The 13,867-nt window shown below is 37.6% G+C and overlaps 3 protein-coding genes across 3 annotated transcripts; all 3 read right to left on the reverse strand.

Annotated features, from left to right (window-relative positions):
• Window positions 1-2,497: 2,497 nt before the first annotated feature.
• LOC107680076 (claudin-3-like) lies at window positions 2,498-3,224 on the reverse strand. Its single transcript, XM_016475837.1, has one exon. The coding sequence runs from the start codon at window positions 3,222-3,224 to the stop codon at window positions 2,577-2,579; it is 648 nt and encodes a 215-aa protein (XP_016331323.1). The 3' UTR covers window positions 2,498-2,576.
• Window positions 3,225-6,921: 3,697 nt separating this feature from the next.
• On the reverse strand, window positions 6,922-7,814 carry LOC107680075 (claudin-4-like). Its single transcript, XM_016475836.1, has one exon. The coding sequence runs from the start codon at window positions 7,776-7,778 to the stop codon at window positions 7,134-7,136; it is 645 nt and encodes a 214-aa protein (XP_016331322.1). The 5' UTR covers window positions 7,779-7,814; the 3' UTR covers window positions 6,922-7,133.
• A 2,093-nt stretch (window positions 7,815-9,907) lies between these two features.
• Window positions 9,908-10,561, reverse strand: LOC107680082 (claudin-9-like). Its single transcript, XM_016475842.1, has one exon. It carries the CDS (start codon window positions 10,559-10,561, stop codon window positions 9,908-9,910), a length of 654 nt encoding a protein of 217 aa, XP_016331328.1.
• Between the last annotated feature and the right edge of the window lie 3,306 nt (window positions 10,562-13,867).

A 13,867-nucleotide genomic window follows, 5' to 3' on the forward strand; every position in this document is an offset into this window, starting at 1 on the left:
TATTGAACTTGTTTTTGGTTCACTTTTAGCAGTTTGTGTTGTTAGTTTATTGTGTAATGCTGGATCCATACAAACAGTTGTGAATACAAAATACACTATTGATTAATCTTCCTGCTTAAAGCTCAAATAAAACTTCATGTTCATGCTAAGAATAGTGCGACTATCTTGAAATCAGAAAGCTAGCTTATTTCATGTTTCCAGCTTGTTATCATTTCGACAAATGTTTTCATTTGCCACACCTCTGACATAAATAGATCAGAAATTTGAATATGAATGAGTTAAGTCCAAGATTCCAAACAAATAATAGTCACTAATCACCATTATGGTGACTTCAAAACAATTAACAAATATAACAACTAAATTTCTCACAGTGGCTCAAAGACAACTATAATGTGAATTCACAGTAAAACAAGAGCAGTAAATTACTGTGATGTTAGCATCATTCTGCTGTCCATTCACAGTTATTGGTAAGAAAATGACCCAGCATGCACTCTTCACAGTAAATGTCTGACTGCAGTAATTAATTGTAAAATAATACTCTCCACAGTAATTTCACAGTGGGACTTCTCTTGTATCTAACTGCATCATACTGTGTTTCTACAGTGTATGTGTACTATGAAGGCACCCAGCATACAATGCAGAATGAATCGATCATGTTGTGAATTCACAGTAAAACAAGAGCAGTAAATTACTGTGATGTTAGCATCATTCTGCTGTCCATTCACAGTTATTGGTAAGAAAATGACCCAGCATGCACTCTTCACAGTAAATGTCTGACTGCAGTAATTAATTGTAAAATAATACTCTTTAATCCTGTGAATTCCTGGCAATTTTTTTTCTAGTGCACATATGAAAGGTGAAAACCGAAAAGGTTTAATAGCTTCTCTTGGAAATGCTATTTCCAATTTTGCACAGCACATGCATACAGTCGACATGACGATTTGCAAAATGATGACCATATAGTTTTACAGTGCTTTCAACCATGTAACATTGACTAACATATTAAAGATTTTGTGCATTCAGCCAAATGTATATATTGTATTGTATCGTCTTTGATAGTTTGTCTCCATGTATGCTAGAAACAAGTAGATCTAAAACAAATCTTGGGCTTTTTATAGTTCGTACAATAGAGTAATAAGTAGATTCTGTCACCACTAGCATCTAGATTTTTATTTTATCAAAAGAAAAAAAAATCTATTAATGGTGTTAATATTATCAAGGTAGGTAATTTAGCCTGCATGCTGTCCTTAATTGAGCTGACACTGATCCTGTGTTTATAGAAACAGGTGACATACCCTGGTAAAGTGATATGCTGATGTATGCGTCACCCATATGAGGTCCTCTTCAATATTTTACGCTGACACTGTTAGAAGCTGCCAAAATTGGTTCTCCATCATGTAATTCAATTGTAACACATTTCACAACAGAATTAATAAAAGTGGTTTCTGACTAAGAACTTTCCTTTTTATTTATTTGTTGATTTTTTTTTCATAATGAAGCTAATGCTTCAGCTAAATAATTAACCTCTGAAAATTGCATTTGTGTAACTCTGCTATTTCTCTGTTGTTATGTGCCACCGTTTGCCACCTGCTCTTGTTAGGTGATCTGCTGATGATTACTGGTGTGTATTTGGCTTTGCTGCTAACTGCAGGTAACATGGCCCCATGGCTTGAGTTTCAGGTTTTCTCTAGTCATCATTACGTACTCATAAAGGAAGAGATACAGAGATGATTTCAAGCATCCATACTCCATACTTGATGTGTTCATTTATTGTTGTACTAGCTACACAGACTACAATATGAACACTATAGGACAAAATTACCCTTCACAGAAACCTGTACTCCTCAGCTGTTCTTTCCAGCTCAGTGCTCACAAATAAAGTACTCGAACTCCCACCATACTAACCCTCCTCCCACAATCCTGGACCACACTTAAATGATCCCTGGGACAGCTTTTAGTTCAGTTTGTTTACTTATTTTAAAAGTTAGCTTACAAATTTGTGGCAGGAAGTGTTTATGAACCAAAGATACATGTACAAGAAAATGTACGTGCTTCTCAAATTCCATTTGTACAAACAGATGAGAAAAATCATATCAATAATAAAGAAATCCAAATTACAATTTAAATCAGACACAGTTTTGATGGTTTAAAAAAAAAGATGATATTTTAAATTCTAGAACATATAGTGAACACATAGTCAACTTGTCTGTGTTAAAATACATTGAAATCAAACATAAATTCTTAGTGCAACTAGTCCAAAAAACTAAAAGAATTGACCAATAAATGTAAAATCAGCTTTATACACCTCAGTTAGCTAAAAATGATGCTTCGTTGAGATTTCAGCTGAACGTAACAGACCTAGTTTGCATGTTCATAGCAATTACAAAAAGCCATTTCTCACTGTCAGTGTCATTACATTTTGAACAGCCAACATCGCACTTACACGGAGACCAAAGGCATCAAACATGTTTCTCCACAATGGAGAATGTGTGGCATATTTTCACTTTTTTTTCCAGAAAATGATGCCTGTGCATTGAGCACTGCAACACTGAGTTCAGAGTTGTCCTTTGTTTGTTTCACACATAGTCTCTTCTGTCATAGCCTCCCCCACCGTTCGAGCGAGACGCAGGATACGGCATCCTAGACGGGTTATATTTTTTCTCCTGTGGAGGGCAGGAGCAACAAAGCAACGATCCCCCCAAAATTAGGAGCGCAGCTGCTGCCCAGCCGATGTAGAGCGCCGCTCCCATCTCCCGTCTCCTGGCATCAGGCAGCAAAGGGTTGTAAAAGTCCCTGATGATGCTGTTTGCAGACCAGGACACGGGAATCAGCTGCATAAGCCCAGCTACGATGAACAGCACACCTCCTAGGATCATGACTTTAGCTTTGGACGACTCTTCTTCAATGCAGTTAGTGCACTTCGCTCCTCCGATGGACACCAGTACAGCCAAGACGGTCAGAAGGATGGATATGACAGTCAGGGCTCGAGCTGCTTGAAGATCCTGAGAGAGAGCCAGCATGGAGTCATAGACTTTACACTGCATCTGTCCGGTGCTCTGAACCACGCAGGACATCCACAGGCCATCCCAGATAATCTGAGCCGTCACGATGTTGGAGCCGATGAAGGCTGTGACCCTCCACATGGGGAGAGCACAAGCCACAATGGCCAAAAGCCACCCCAGCACACATGACACGATACCTATGAGCTCCAGGCCTAAAGACATGTCTTCTTAAAGGATCTGTGGCAGCTATGCAATGCCAGAGATGCTGGTAAAATAACTGGACAGCTGTGAGGGAACCTGCAGTATAAGCCTAATTTCAACCAATGCATCGGAGCAAACAGAGCGCATCTGTGACAAAACAAGTGTCCTTTATACCCCAGATCAGGTAGAGAGGAGGAGTCTGTCAGGATGGAGACATTACACAAAGAAAGGGCTAGTCACACCAGAACAAAAACTGCCCTCCATTATCGGAAAGTTTTGGGAATTAAGAACAAAACATAGCTTCTTTGCACATCAATAGAGGCTGTCAATGCTTCTGCACAATGACATGAATTTATTTTATAAAGGTAGAGACAAAACAAACAATTGTAAGATATTCTTTTGAATGGATTATTCATTTTTCTGTATAGACACTGTGTCATGAAATTCCAGGATTTTCAAACACTCTCATTTATTATAATAAATGATATTCGCTTAAATTCTGATTCTGGCAAAATATCAGTGCTGGTACTACTAGATCTCAGTGCTGCGTTTGACACTGTTGATCATAACATAGTTCTAGAGAGAATGGAAAACTGGGTCGGGCTTTCTGGGATGGTAATCAAATGGTTCAGGTCATACTTAGAAGGGAGAAGTTATTGTGTGAGTATAGGAGAGCATAAGTCTAAGTGGACGACCATGAAATGCGGAGTCCCACAAGGATCAATTCGTGCACCGCTCTTGTTTAGCCTGTACATGCTCCCACTAAGTCAAATAATGAGAAAGAACCAAATTGCCTATCACAGCTATGCAGATGACACCCAGACTTACCTAGCCTTTGTGCTACGTCCGAACTGATTGCACTATATTTTATGTATAATCTTTTTTCTATTCTTAACTGTTTTAATTCATTTAAAATCAATTTTAGATTATTTTAAAAGTTTTTAATTTCCTTGGTTTATTGTTGTGATTATTTTTTATGATTATTTTAATTCCTTTTATGTAAAGCACTTTGAATTACCATTGTGTATGAAATGTGCTATATAAATAAACTTGCCTTGCCTTACCAATTTCATAAAATACTTCTTGTAGAGAATGTTATTAATTTACTGTGTCTCAGACATCTGTTGCATTAGGCTATGTACATTATGTTGCTACGGTAAATTCACAAGGAGAATTCACAGCATGATGTTAATTGCTGGATAATTAAAAACAGCGCAAACAGTTTCATAGATATTCATTCTTGCATTTTAGCTCATTTTAGAAACTATCTGATTTTAAATGTGTTTATAGCTACACAGTAACGTGTCACACGGTTACGCTTTGATTTGAACGAAAACAACGTATCCGCGTGACGCAGCTGACACAGAATAGCATACGCTGTTTACATTCATTTTGGATATTCTCCAAAATGGCACCAGGGTGACGCGGAAAAGATGAATTGTTGAATAAAGTCATTATTTTTGTTATCTTTGCGTACAAAATGTATTCTTGTAGCTTCATAAAATTACGGTTGAAGCCGTGATGTCACATGGATTATTTTACCGATCTCCTTGCTACGTTTCTGGACCTTGATCGCGGTAATTCAGTAGTCAGAGAGCTCTCAGAATTAATCAAAAATATCTTAATTTGTGTTCCGAAGATGTACAGAGGTCTGACGGGTTTAGAATGACATGAGGGTGAATAATTAATGACAGAATTTTAATTTTTGGGTGAACTATCCCTTTAAGTTGAAAATGCAAACGTTTGAGCATGTGTTTCAAAGTGCGCATTTTTATAAATGATGCCATTATCTTATCAGTGAATTTGTGAAAACGGCGATGTCATGCATGTGTGTATTACGTGTTCAGTCTGTAGGTTTGTGCGCATGAGTGTAGTGTTTCTTTACAAAGTGACATCACCAACTACTAGCCTGACATGAATAATACAGCATTTTCGGTAACACTTTAGATTGGGTAACACTATTCACCATTAGTTTCTTATGAGCATGCATATTACTTCCCATATTGACTGTTCATTAGTAGTACTTATAGAGCATATACTGTATTAATGCCTTATTCTGCATGACTATATTCTACAGTAGATACCTAAACATAACTTTATATTTCCTTATTCACTAGACCTTATATAGTATATGCCATATTGTCCACTATACACTGTGTATAACGTGAAGAACTCCAAAAGTTCTAGGATCTTTTCATTTTTACAGAGACTTTACTATTGTGCACCAGAGATGACTGTTTTTTTATTATTTGTTTAATATATAAATGTATGAGTTAATTATAAAAAACAGCACTAATTGAGCATTAATTGGTTAGACAAAATTACTTGCATTCAAATGTATATACAACATATACAACATATATAGGGGGAGGATGCCACCCTTAAGAAAAATGTAGATTTATTTTTAAACATATTTAGACACACATCAGCCAATGTATTTCACATGCATTGCAAGTTATGTTTTATATTTTATGGATTGCATGATACTCAACAGTATCAAAGTTACAATCCTAAAGATGCTTGAAGCTGCTTGGATGTTCTCAAAGGCCCATAAGCAGGTTCAAGCTCTTCTTCTGAGATTTTTCTGTTTTTGTTTCATTCCATGACCCAGTGCCTCATCTTCATCCCTGAAATAGGCCTATTGTCTGGGACTGGCTTAGATTAGGGCCCTGGCAAAGACACGATTCTTGTGCAGAGAGCGAGTAGACCTTGAAAACAGGTGAATAACTAGGCCTAGTGACAGCTGATTCAACTAATCACTTTATTATTGAGGCTATGAAAGTTTCTTTTAACTCAGTGTTCTTCATTGTTTTCCATAGACAACTGAACAAAGATGGCACAGTATGTTCGTTCAGTGCATTTTCAAAGACATTTCTGAGACAAATCAGTTTTATGTTAACTCTTTCCCCACCGCTGACAGAATTTTCTGCCAATCCATGTTTTCACTGTTAGACAGTAGGGGGCGATACTCACATCGTTTGAAATAGCACTGATTTTCTGGATCCATAAACAAGCGAAGAAGAAGCAGAAACACATGATAGAAGCATTGCTTATGCACATGTAAGCTAACACGATCATCAAACATTACTTAAACAGCATACAAAACAAAACTGCCTAACGTTACCGAAATAAATGTCGACAGAGGAAGCGGTTTAAGTCTGTGAAGCTTTGGGGGTGTTGATGGAAGCGATCTACTCCATCTATGTTTTGATCATCATTCTCAGTCTGATCCGGATGTAGATTTAATAAAAGCGTGATTTCTCAGCTTTTTGTTCAAAATGTTGCTTTTATTTAATGAAAATTACTCACATTTAAATATTGATTAAAAAATGCAGGAAGGTAGGTTTTTTCTTTCATTTTACATTGTTCATATATTCATACAATAAAATATTCTGGGTGCCACTAAATGTTTTTGAAAATGATCACAAATGCTGAAAATAGCTTGCAACTTCAAAAAAAAAAAGTGTGGAAAGAGTTAATAAATTAAATTAATTAGGACCCAAAAATCATGGAACATAGAAACAAATTAATTTGTATTTTTTTAATGAACGTGTTTTAAAGTTAATGTGGCACACTTAGACTACAAGTCTTGATACATCATATAGATGCATGTAACGAAAAGTTTACAAAAACATACTAAAACACTGAAATTTTAGTTATTGGTAACACAATACTAAAAACGACAACCTCAATATCAATATACACATGGTTATGAACACACTTTTGCATGTGCTTATTTTTAGTAATAATATAATACTTGCAATTCTTCAAAACTGCTTGCATGAACTTGGTAACAAAAGAAATGGCAAAACAGCAGAACTCACTGTCCAGAAACACACACTGTCTTGTGCTGTATCATCACATTCTCTGTTCAGGACACATATGAACAGAGTTGCAACACAAAAAGAGTACGTTTGTTCACACATAGTCTCATTTGTCAAAGCCAGCGGGCGGTACACACCGTGCAGCAGAGTAAACCATCCTGCTGGGTGGACTGTACCTGTTCTCCTCCAGTGGGGGGCAGCTGCAGCAGAGAATCCCCCCTCCAATCAGCAGAAGGGCGCTACATGCCCATCCCAGGTAAAGAGACGCACCGATCTCCCTCTTTTGTGCCTCTATGATTACGGGGTTGTAGAAGGATCTGATGATACTGTGAGCAGACCAGCACACAGGGATCAAGTGCATGACCGCAGCGCAGATGAAGGTGACTCCAGCGGCGATCATGACTCTGGCTTTGGCCCGCTCCTCCTCTAGGCATTTAGTGCACTTGGCTCCTATAATGGAGAGTAGGAGTCCCAGTACTCCCATCACAATGGCAATCACACACAGAGCCCTGGCGGCCTGCAGGTCTGAGCTGAGAGCCAGCATGGAGTCGTAGACTTTGCACTGCATCTGGCCAATGCTTTGCACTACACAGTTCATCCAGATTCCCTCCCATATGGTCTGCACCGTTACGATGTTCACCCCGATGAAAGCCATGAGCTTCCACATGGGCAAAGCGCAAGACACGATGCCTACAATCCAACCGAACACAGCTAGGGTGACCCCTAATATCTCCAACCCCAGAGCTGCCATTCTGTTTTATACAAGAATGTGCTATGAAATGAATTCCATTCGCCAAGGAAAGGCTTTCGGCACAATGTTTTATAATGCAACGATGAGGAAGGTGGAGTTATTCTGGAAAAGGTCTCAGGGGATTGGTTAAACTTTGAGTGAGCTTAACCTTGGCGTGGAAACGAGTTAGTTTAATGATTTAGCTCTCTTCATCTGGTATTTCCCACTCAGAGACCAAACAGCGGATAGATAACAAAAGCCCAGAGGGAACTGGTTAATGGATAACTGCATGACTAAAGCAAGTCTAGACTTTTGAGGAAAACTTTCAGTGGTTTAAAATTAAAATGCATGCTTCAGAACAGGTTTACCACAAGAGCAAACTTAAAGGGGTCATATGATGTTGCTAAAAAGAACATTATATAGTGCACATAAATGCACATAGTGATGTAGACATGTGGGGCGTGTTAGAACTAGATGTTTTAGGTAGGTGTGGCTGACTCTTAACTTTTATAAAGAATATCTCTTTGGATTTGAGACTTTAGTCTTTGCAACTTTACAGATCTTCTTTATGCACCAAGAGCTTGTAACACTCCAAAGAGAAAGGAAAAATTTAAATCGTATCATATGACCCCTTTAATTTGTTTGGATTCTATGAGCAGAGATTGATATGAAAGTGATAATTGAACTGATTCGTCACCTGAGAAGGAGCAGTAAAGTCACTGAGGGCTGAGAGACAACAAAGACAGAATCAGTGATGCCAGACAGTGTGACTTTAGCTGCTATCAGCAGTCCACGATTCCTCAACTCTAAACTAAACAACATCAGGCTTTATTAACTCTCTCTCTCTCACACACACACATTATACACACACTTACTCTGTAATCAGTCATGCATAGGTATGTGAAGCCTGGTGACCTTGCGTCAGCCTTTGCAGTGTTGTTGGAGCATGTGGAACAAGTGGAATGAGCATCTTCTACTTCTATTTACATCAAATGTAGGTTTTCTTTCAGATGCATTTGTTGTATATCATCTATGTCAGTATTTTTAACTTACATGAACAGTAAACAAAATATCATTATAGCACCTTTAAGGATAATGTTTAATGACTTCAAGACAAAAGTAGGTTAGCATATTAACCTACCAGAGCTTTACATATTTTCCTAATTATTGAACACTTTGAGAAAGAGTTGCAGTAAGTAATTATAGAGGCATCTACTCTGCAATATAGCAGGTGCTTTTATCTGCACCCGTGCAAGTCTCAGTTACGCTCTCTTGACTAAAGCATTGGGCACAAAGAGGTTTAGAGATTTACTAGAACAACCAGCGCATTGTCTCCATTCACGTCTGGGCCAACATGGAGAGTATCATTAGTATTTGTGTTGACTTTTAAGAGCAGGATTGATTTCAAATAATGATAACGGGCTTTTGCTAGCATTTGTTTTTGCTTTACTCTGGTTTCTGAGTCTCACGTTTTTTTTTTGTTTTTTTGTTATTTAATGTTTTAATGTTATTTAATGTCTGTCTAAATAAATTCAGGTATGTTTGTCCATTAATGAAACTGGCTTTATTTTGATAGTCCACTTTAGACATTGCAATAACTATAGTTAACTATAAGTAACTACATGTCAACTAGCAGTCATTAGAGTATTAGTGACTGTCTGCGTAATATCTGCTAACACTTTATTTTGATGGACATTCTACTGACTCTAAGTAACTCTGCAAGTACTTCTCAGCTTATTCTACTAACCCTAACCTAATAGTCTATTAATACTCTAATGAGAGTTAGTTGACATGCAGTTGCAAAGTTACTTATAGTTAGTAGAATATCTAAAATGGACTCAAAATGAACTCTAACCATTCATTTTGCAATTTTAGTGGACTTGAGAGTTACTGATTATTCAACTATTAGCATTTGGATTGTGCAAAAATGAGAACAAAAGATAAAATAACTAAATTACTTCTTGCAACAATATCAAATACATTAAAATGAAAACAAAAACAATAATACTAATCTTATATATGCCATGTTGGTAATCAAAGTTTAGCATCAGTCATTCATTTGTTATTGACATTTAAACACCTGTTGTCGTCATTTAACAGACTTGTTGGCTTTTCTCTCAAAGTCCTTCATGTGCAAAGAGTCAGACCTCTCAGACATAGTCTCTCCTGTCATATCCATTCACAGACATAGATTTGACCCCTGAGTAGTCCACTCTTGTTGGCACAGCATTGTTCTGCGCTTTCGAGGAGCAGGAACAAGACAAAATGACTCCACCTAGGATCAGCAGGCAGGAGGCGCCCCATCCGAAGTACAGCGAGTTCCCAAACTCCCTCTTCTGCGTCTCCTCTAGAAGTGGGTTGTGGAAATCCAGGATGATGCCGTTAGCTGTCCAACAGACGGCCACTAGCAGCTGCAGCCCACACGTTATAAACGTCACCCCGGCTGCCAGCATAATGCGCGGCTTGTTAGCTGCATCTGATGTGCAGTTGGTGCACTTCGCCCCAGCCACAGCCAGAGCCATGCCTACCACACCGAGCAGCGTACTCACGACTGTCAGAGCACGCGCAGCCTGCAGGTCGTCGGGAAGCCCCAGCATGGAGTCGTAGACGCGGCAGTGCATCTGTCCTGTGCTCTGCACCACGCAGCTCATCCACAAACCTTCCCACACGATCTGCGTGATGACGATGTTCTGGCCTATGTACGCCGCCACTCTCCACATGGGCAGACAGCAGGCCACCATCCCGCCGAGCCACCCGGCCACGGTCAGGATCATCCCCAGGATCTCCAGGCCAGCGGAAGCCATCGCGCTTCACTCCTCACCACAGACTGTGGTGCTCAGGATCCAGGATTAGCTCTGATATTAGAGCTGTTCTCTGACTTGAAGACTTGCTTAAATGAAGAAAGAGAGAAAGGGAGAGAGAGGGAGAGGGAGGGAGAGAGAGATACAGTTTCTACCTTCTTTATACTGCTAAGAGAAGATGGAAGGTGGAGTCTTAGATTGCATCATGTTTTGTGTGGTACAAGAGAGACTGGGGCTTTTTGTAGCGCTTTGCTTGTAACGGATGGCAATGTTAAAGTGATCCACTCAAATGCTTCATATCTGAATTGTTTATTTTTATCCTGTTATTTATTTATTTGATTTTTTTAATGACACACCACAACGAGGAAGAATAGCAGCATGTATCATATTTGTCCTTAGTGAAATAAAAAATGTGTCCTAAGAAGGAAGCTTATTCGATTTTAGTTAAAAACAATGCACTAAAAAGAACAAACATAGCATTTCTTTCTCCCTTACTTGTTCAGCCCCAGTAATTATATGGTTCAGATTTCAGATTTCGGCACCTGCCTGCCTTGGCATCATATAAAAGTATACATTTTTGTCCCACGTTAAAATGAAACTCCTCTAGTGTCTCATGTGTCCTTGAGAAAATCTGCTGAATCACTCCTCTTTGAGTAGAGACAATTCACCTCTTTGTTTTCAGGAGTAAGACATATAATCCAGCGGGAGTAATCATATGTATCCATACTGTACACACTTACAGTTTCCATTTGTTTGCATAGACATGGAAACATACATTATTAACGTCGACTTTATTAAATTAATAAGCTGACTTTGCACAGTTACATAATTTGGTTTACCCATTTACCTGAAATGACATATAACGGTTTAATTCTGTTCTGTGTGATTCTGGTCATTTCAATGAATTCCATCACTACCCAAGACTAAACCTTAAAATATTAAAATGAATGAAAAATTTATAATTTAGTCATTACTTAATAATTAATTTTTGATTGTGTTTGCTATGGGGCAGAAAATGACAAACACTCCAATAAATGCTCATCAATGTAACTCATTCTATATTATATTGTCTTTAGAAGCCATAGCTTTGAAACCATAGCTGTATTGAATACCTTGATCAAAACACAGGTGAAGAAGAAGTACTTTAGTGGACAGAGGTCATGAGAGGGATCAGAGGAGAAGCATTATTAGAGTTTTAGATTTAAAAAAGCATACTAAAATGACTTTGATTATTATTATTATTATTTCCAACAACAGCCCAGACAGCAACATAGTGTTGGCCCAGATCTGGCCCACATTTGGCCCCCGTGAAATCCATGCAGATCTCAAAATATGAGAAAAATTAAATACTCTGAATACTATCTGATTGCACTGTATTATGATGTAAAGACCACAAAACAGCCAGTGCTGGGGAAAGTTACTTCTAAAAGTAATGCATTACAATATAGTGTTACTCCCTAAAAAAGTAACTAATTACATTACTTTTTATGGAAAGTAATGTGTTATGCTATACTTTTGCATAACTTTTTAAATCTAGGCTGGCCTTGCTTGTCTGTTTTTTAATATAAAATGTTCTGTTTTTGGCAAATGTAAAAGCCCTTTCACATCAAAAGTGAAATGAATAAATCTCAGGCTGAAGGAACTGTAATTTCACATCTGTACAGTAGAGGGCGCAGCTCAAACAAACCTTTCAGCTGTGCCGCTATTCTGGATTGCATGAAGAATAGGATGCAGAAGAAGAAAGTTCAACATTCTTCAGCAATAAAAAAAGAAAACAAATGTATCATTGAATTGGATCGTTGAAGATCGCAGCAAAAACATTGCTTAATAAAACTGGATTAAATACATTAAGGATACTTGTCCTGCAATAATTAAATATGTTAAATAGCACACATTTTGTGCTATTTAACATATGTAGTTATTGCAGGTTTGCATCATATTCTAAGTCTGCATTTCACTGTTTTTATTCATTTAGAGGAATACTGAATGTGTTTTTGTGCAGTGAAATGAGTAAGTTCATAGTCTAGAACTACAGTAACACCATGTTCACACAGTGCACACAACGCCTCTGCACTTACTCCCCATTTCTCTCAACATGATGACAGGAGAGCTGGCGATCAATAAATGGAAAAACAATGTAACTGGCATTACTGATTTGAAAAAATAACTCTGAAATTTTTTTTGTAAATTAAAAAGTAATGCATTACTTTACTAGTTACTTGAAAGAAAAGTAATCTGATTACGTAACTTGCATTACTTGTAATATGTTACCCCCCCAACACTGAAAAGAGAAAACAGCAATGTTGTAATGAGTCATATTTATGATTATTGACCTTTCCCAAGAAGGTTTACATTTAAAGAATTTTAAAGGACACTTTCAACCCAGTGTCTAGATGTTATCCACTAAGCCATAGTGTTGTGATCCAATACTGGCCGCTATTCAGTCTTCCCGCAGTGCATCTGTCTGGTTACATAAGAAATATAATCAGGAAAGCATCAATAAACAATTTCATAGCTCTATTTGCTGCAAACATTGCTCCAAAAGACAATGCTCCATTCTCATTATTAAGAACATTCGATTTTGATTTCATGAAGTCCTGAGATCAAGATGATCCTGAGATCTGGATCATGGGCTATGGGAAGTTCTGGACTAGTATGTTTGATTCATTCGCAGAACTGAATTACACCAATTAAAGATATAATTAATTATTCCACTACACACAGGTCAGGTATTATATAACAGCAGTTCAAAAAGGAACCGCTACTGGAGAAGTGAATACTAAAGCTAAAACTAAAGACTATCGAGAGATTTAATACTGTAGACAGGTTTTGGATAGTCTTAGTTCTCCCAGTGCATCCATTTATATGTGAAAAAATTCACTTTTCTTACCTAGGCTAAAACAGTGTGCACTTTAAGATATCTCTCAATTTTAGAGTAAAATCAAACTGATAAACAGCAAATATATTTTCATGACATATACAAGTTTACTGTTTTCGATATAATTCTGTTGGGATCTGTTTACATGCAAATGGTACAGCATGTATTGTGTGTTTAAGTTCTTGCATTTCACTGATAGAGGGAGCCATTAGATAACTACTGTTTGCTTGTTTAAATGATGATGTTTTGCTTGTCTTAAAGTTTACTGTAATCCTGAATAATTCTTGAAGTTTGTACTGAGACTGAGTGTAAATAAATATTTTTTAAAATATGGTGTCACTATAATTTTAAAGCTAAATACACTCACTCACTCACTCACTCATTCACACACACACACACTCACTCACTCTCACTCACTCACTCACTCACTC

This window comes from Sinocyclocheilus anshuiensis, unplaced genomic scaffold (genome assembly GCF_001515605.1).
Source record: "Sinocyclocheilus anshuiensis isolate Anshui unplaced genomic scaffold, SAMN03320099.WGS_v1.1 scaffold853, whole genome shotgun sequence".
In the NCBI taxonomy this organism is placed as follows: Eukaryota; Metazoa; Chordata; class Actinopteri; order Cypriniformes; family Cyprinidae; genus Sinocyclocheilus; species Sinocyclocheilus anshuiensis.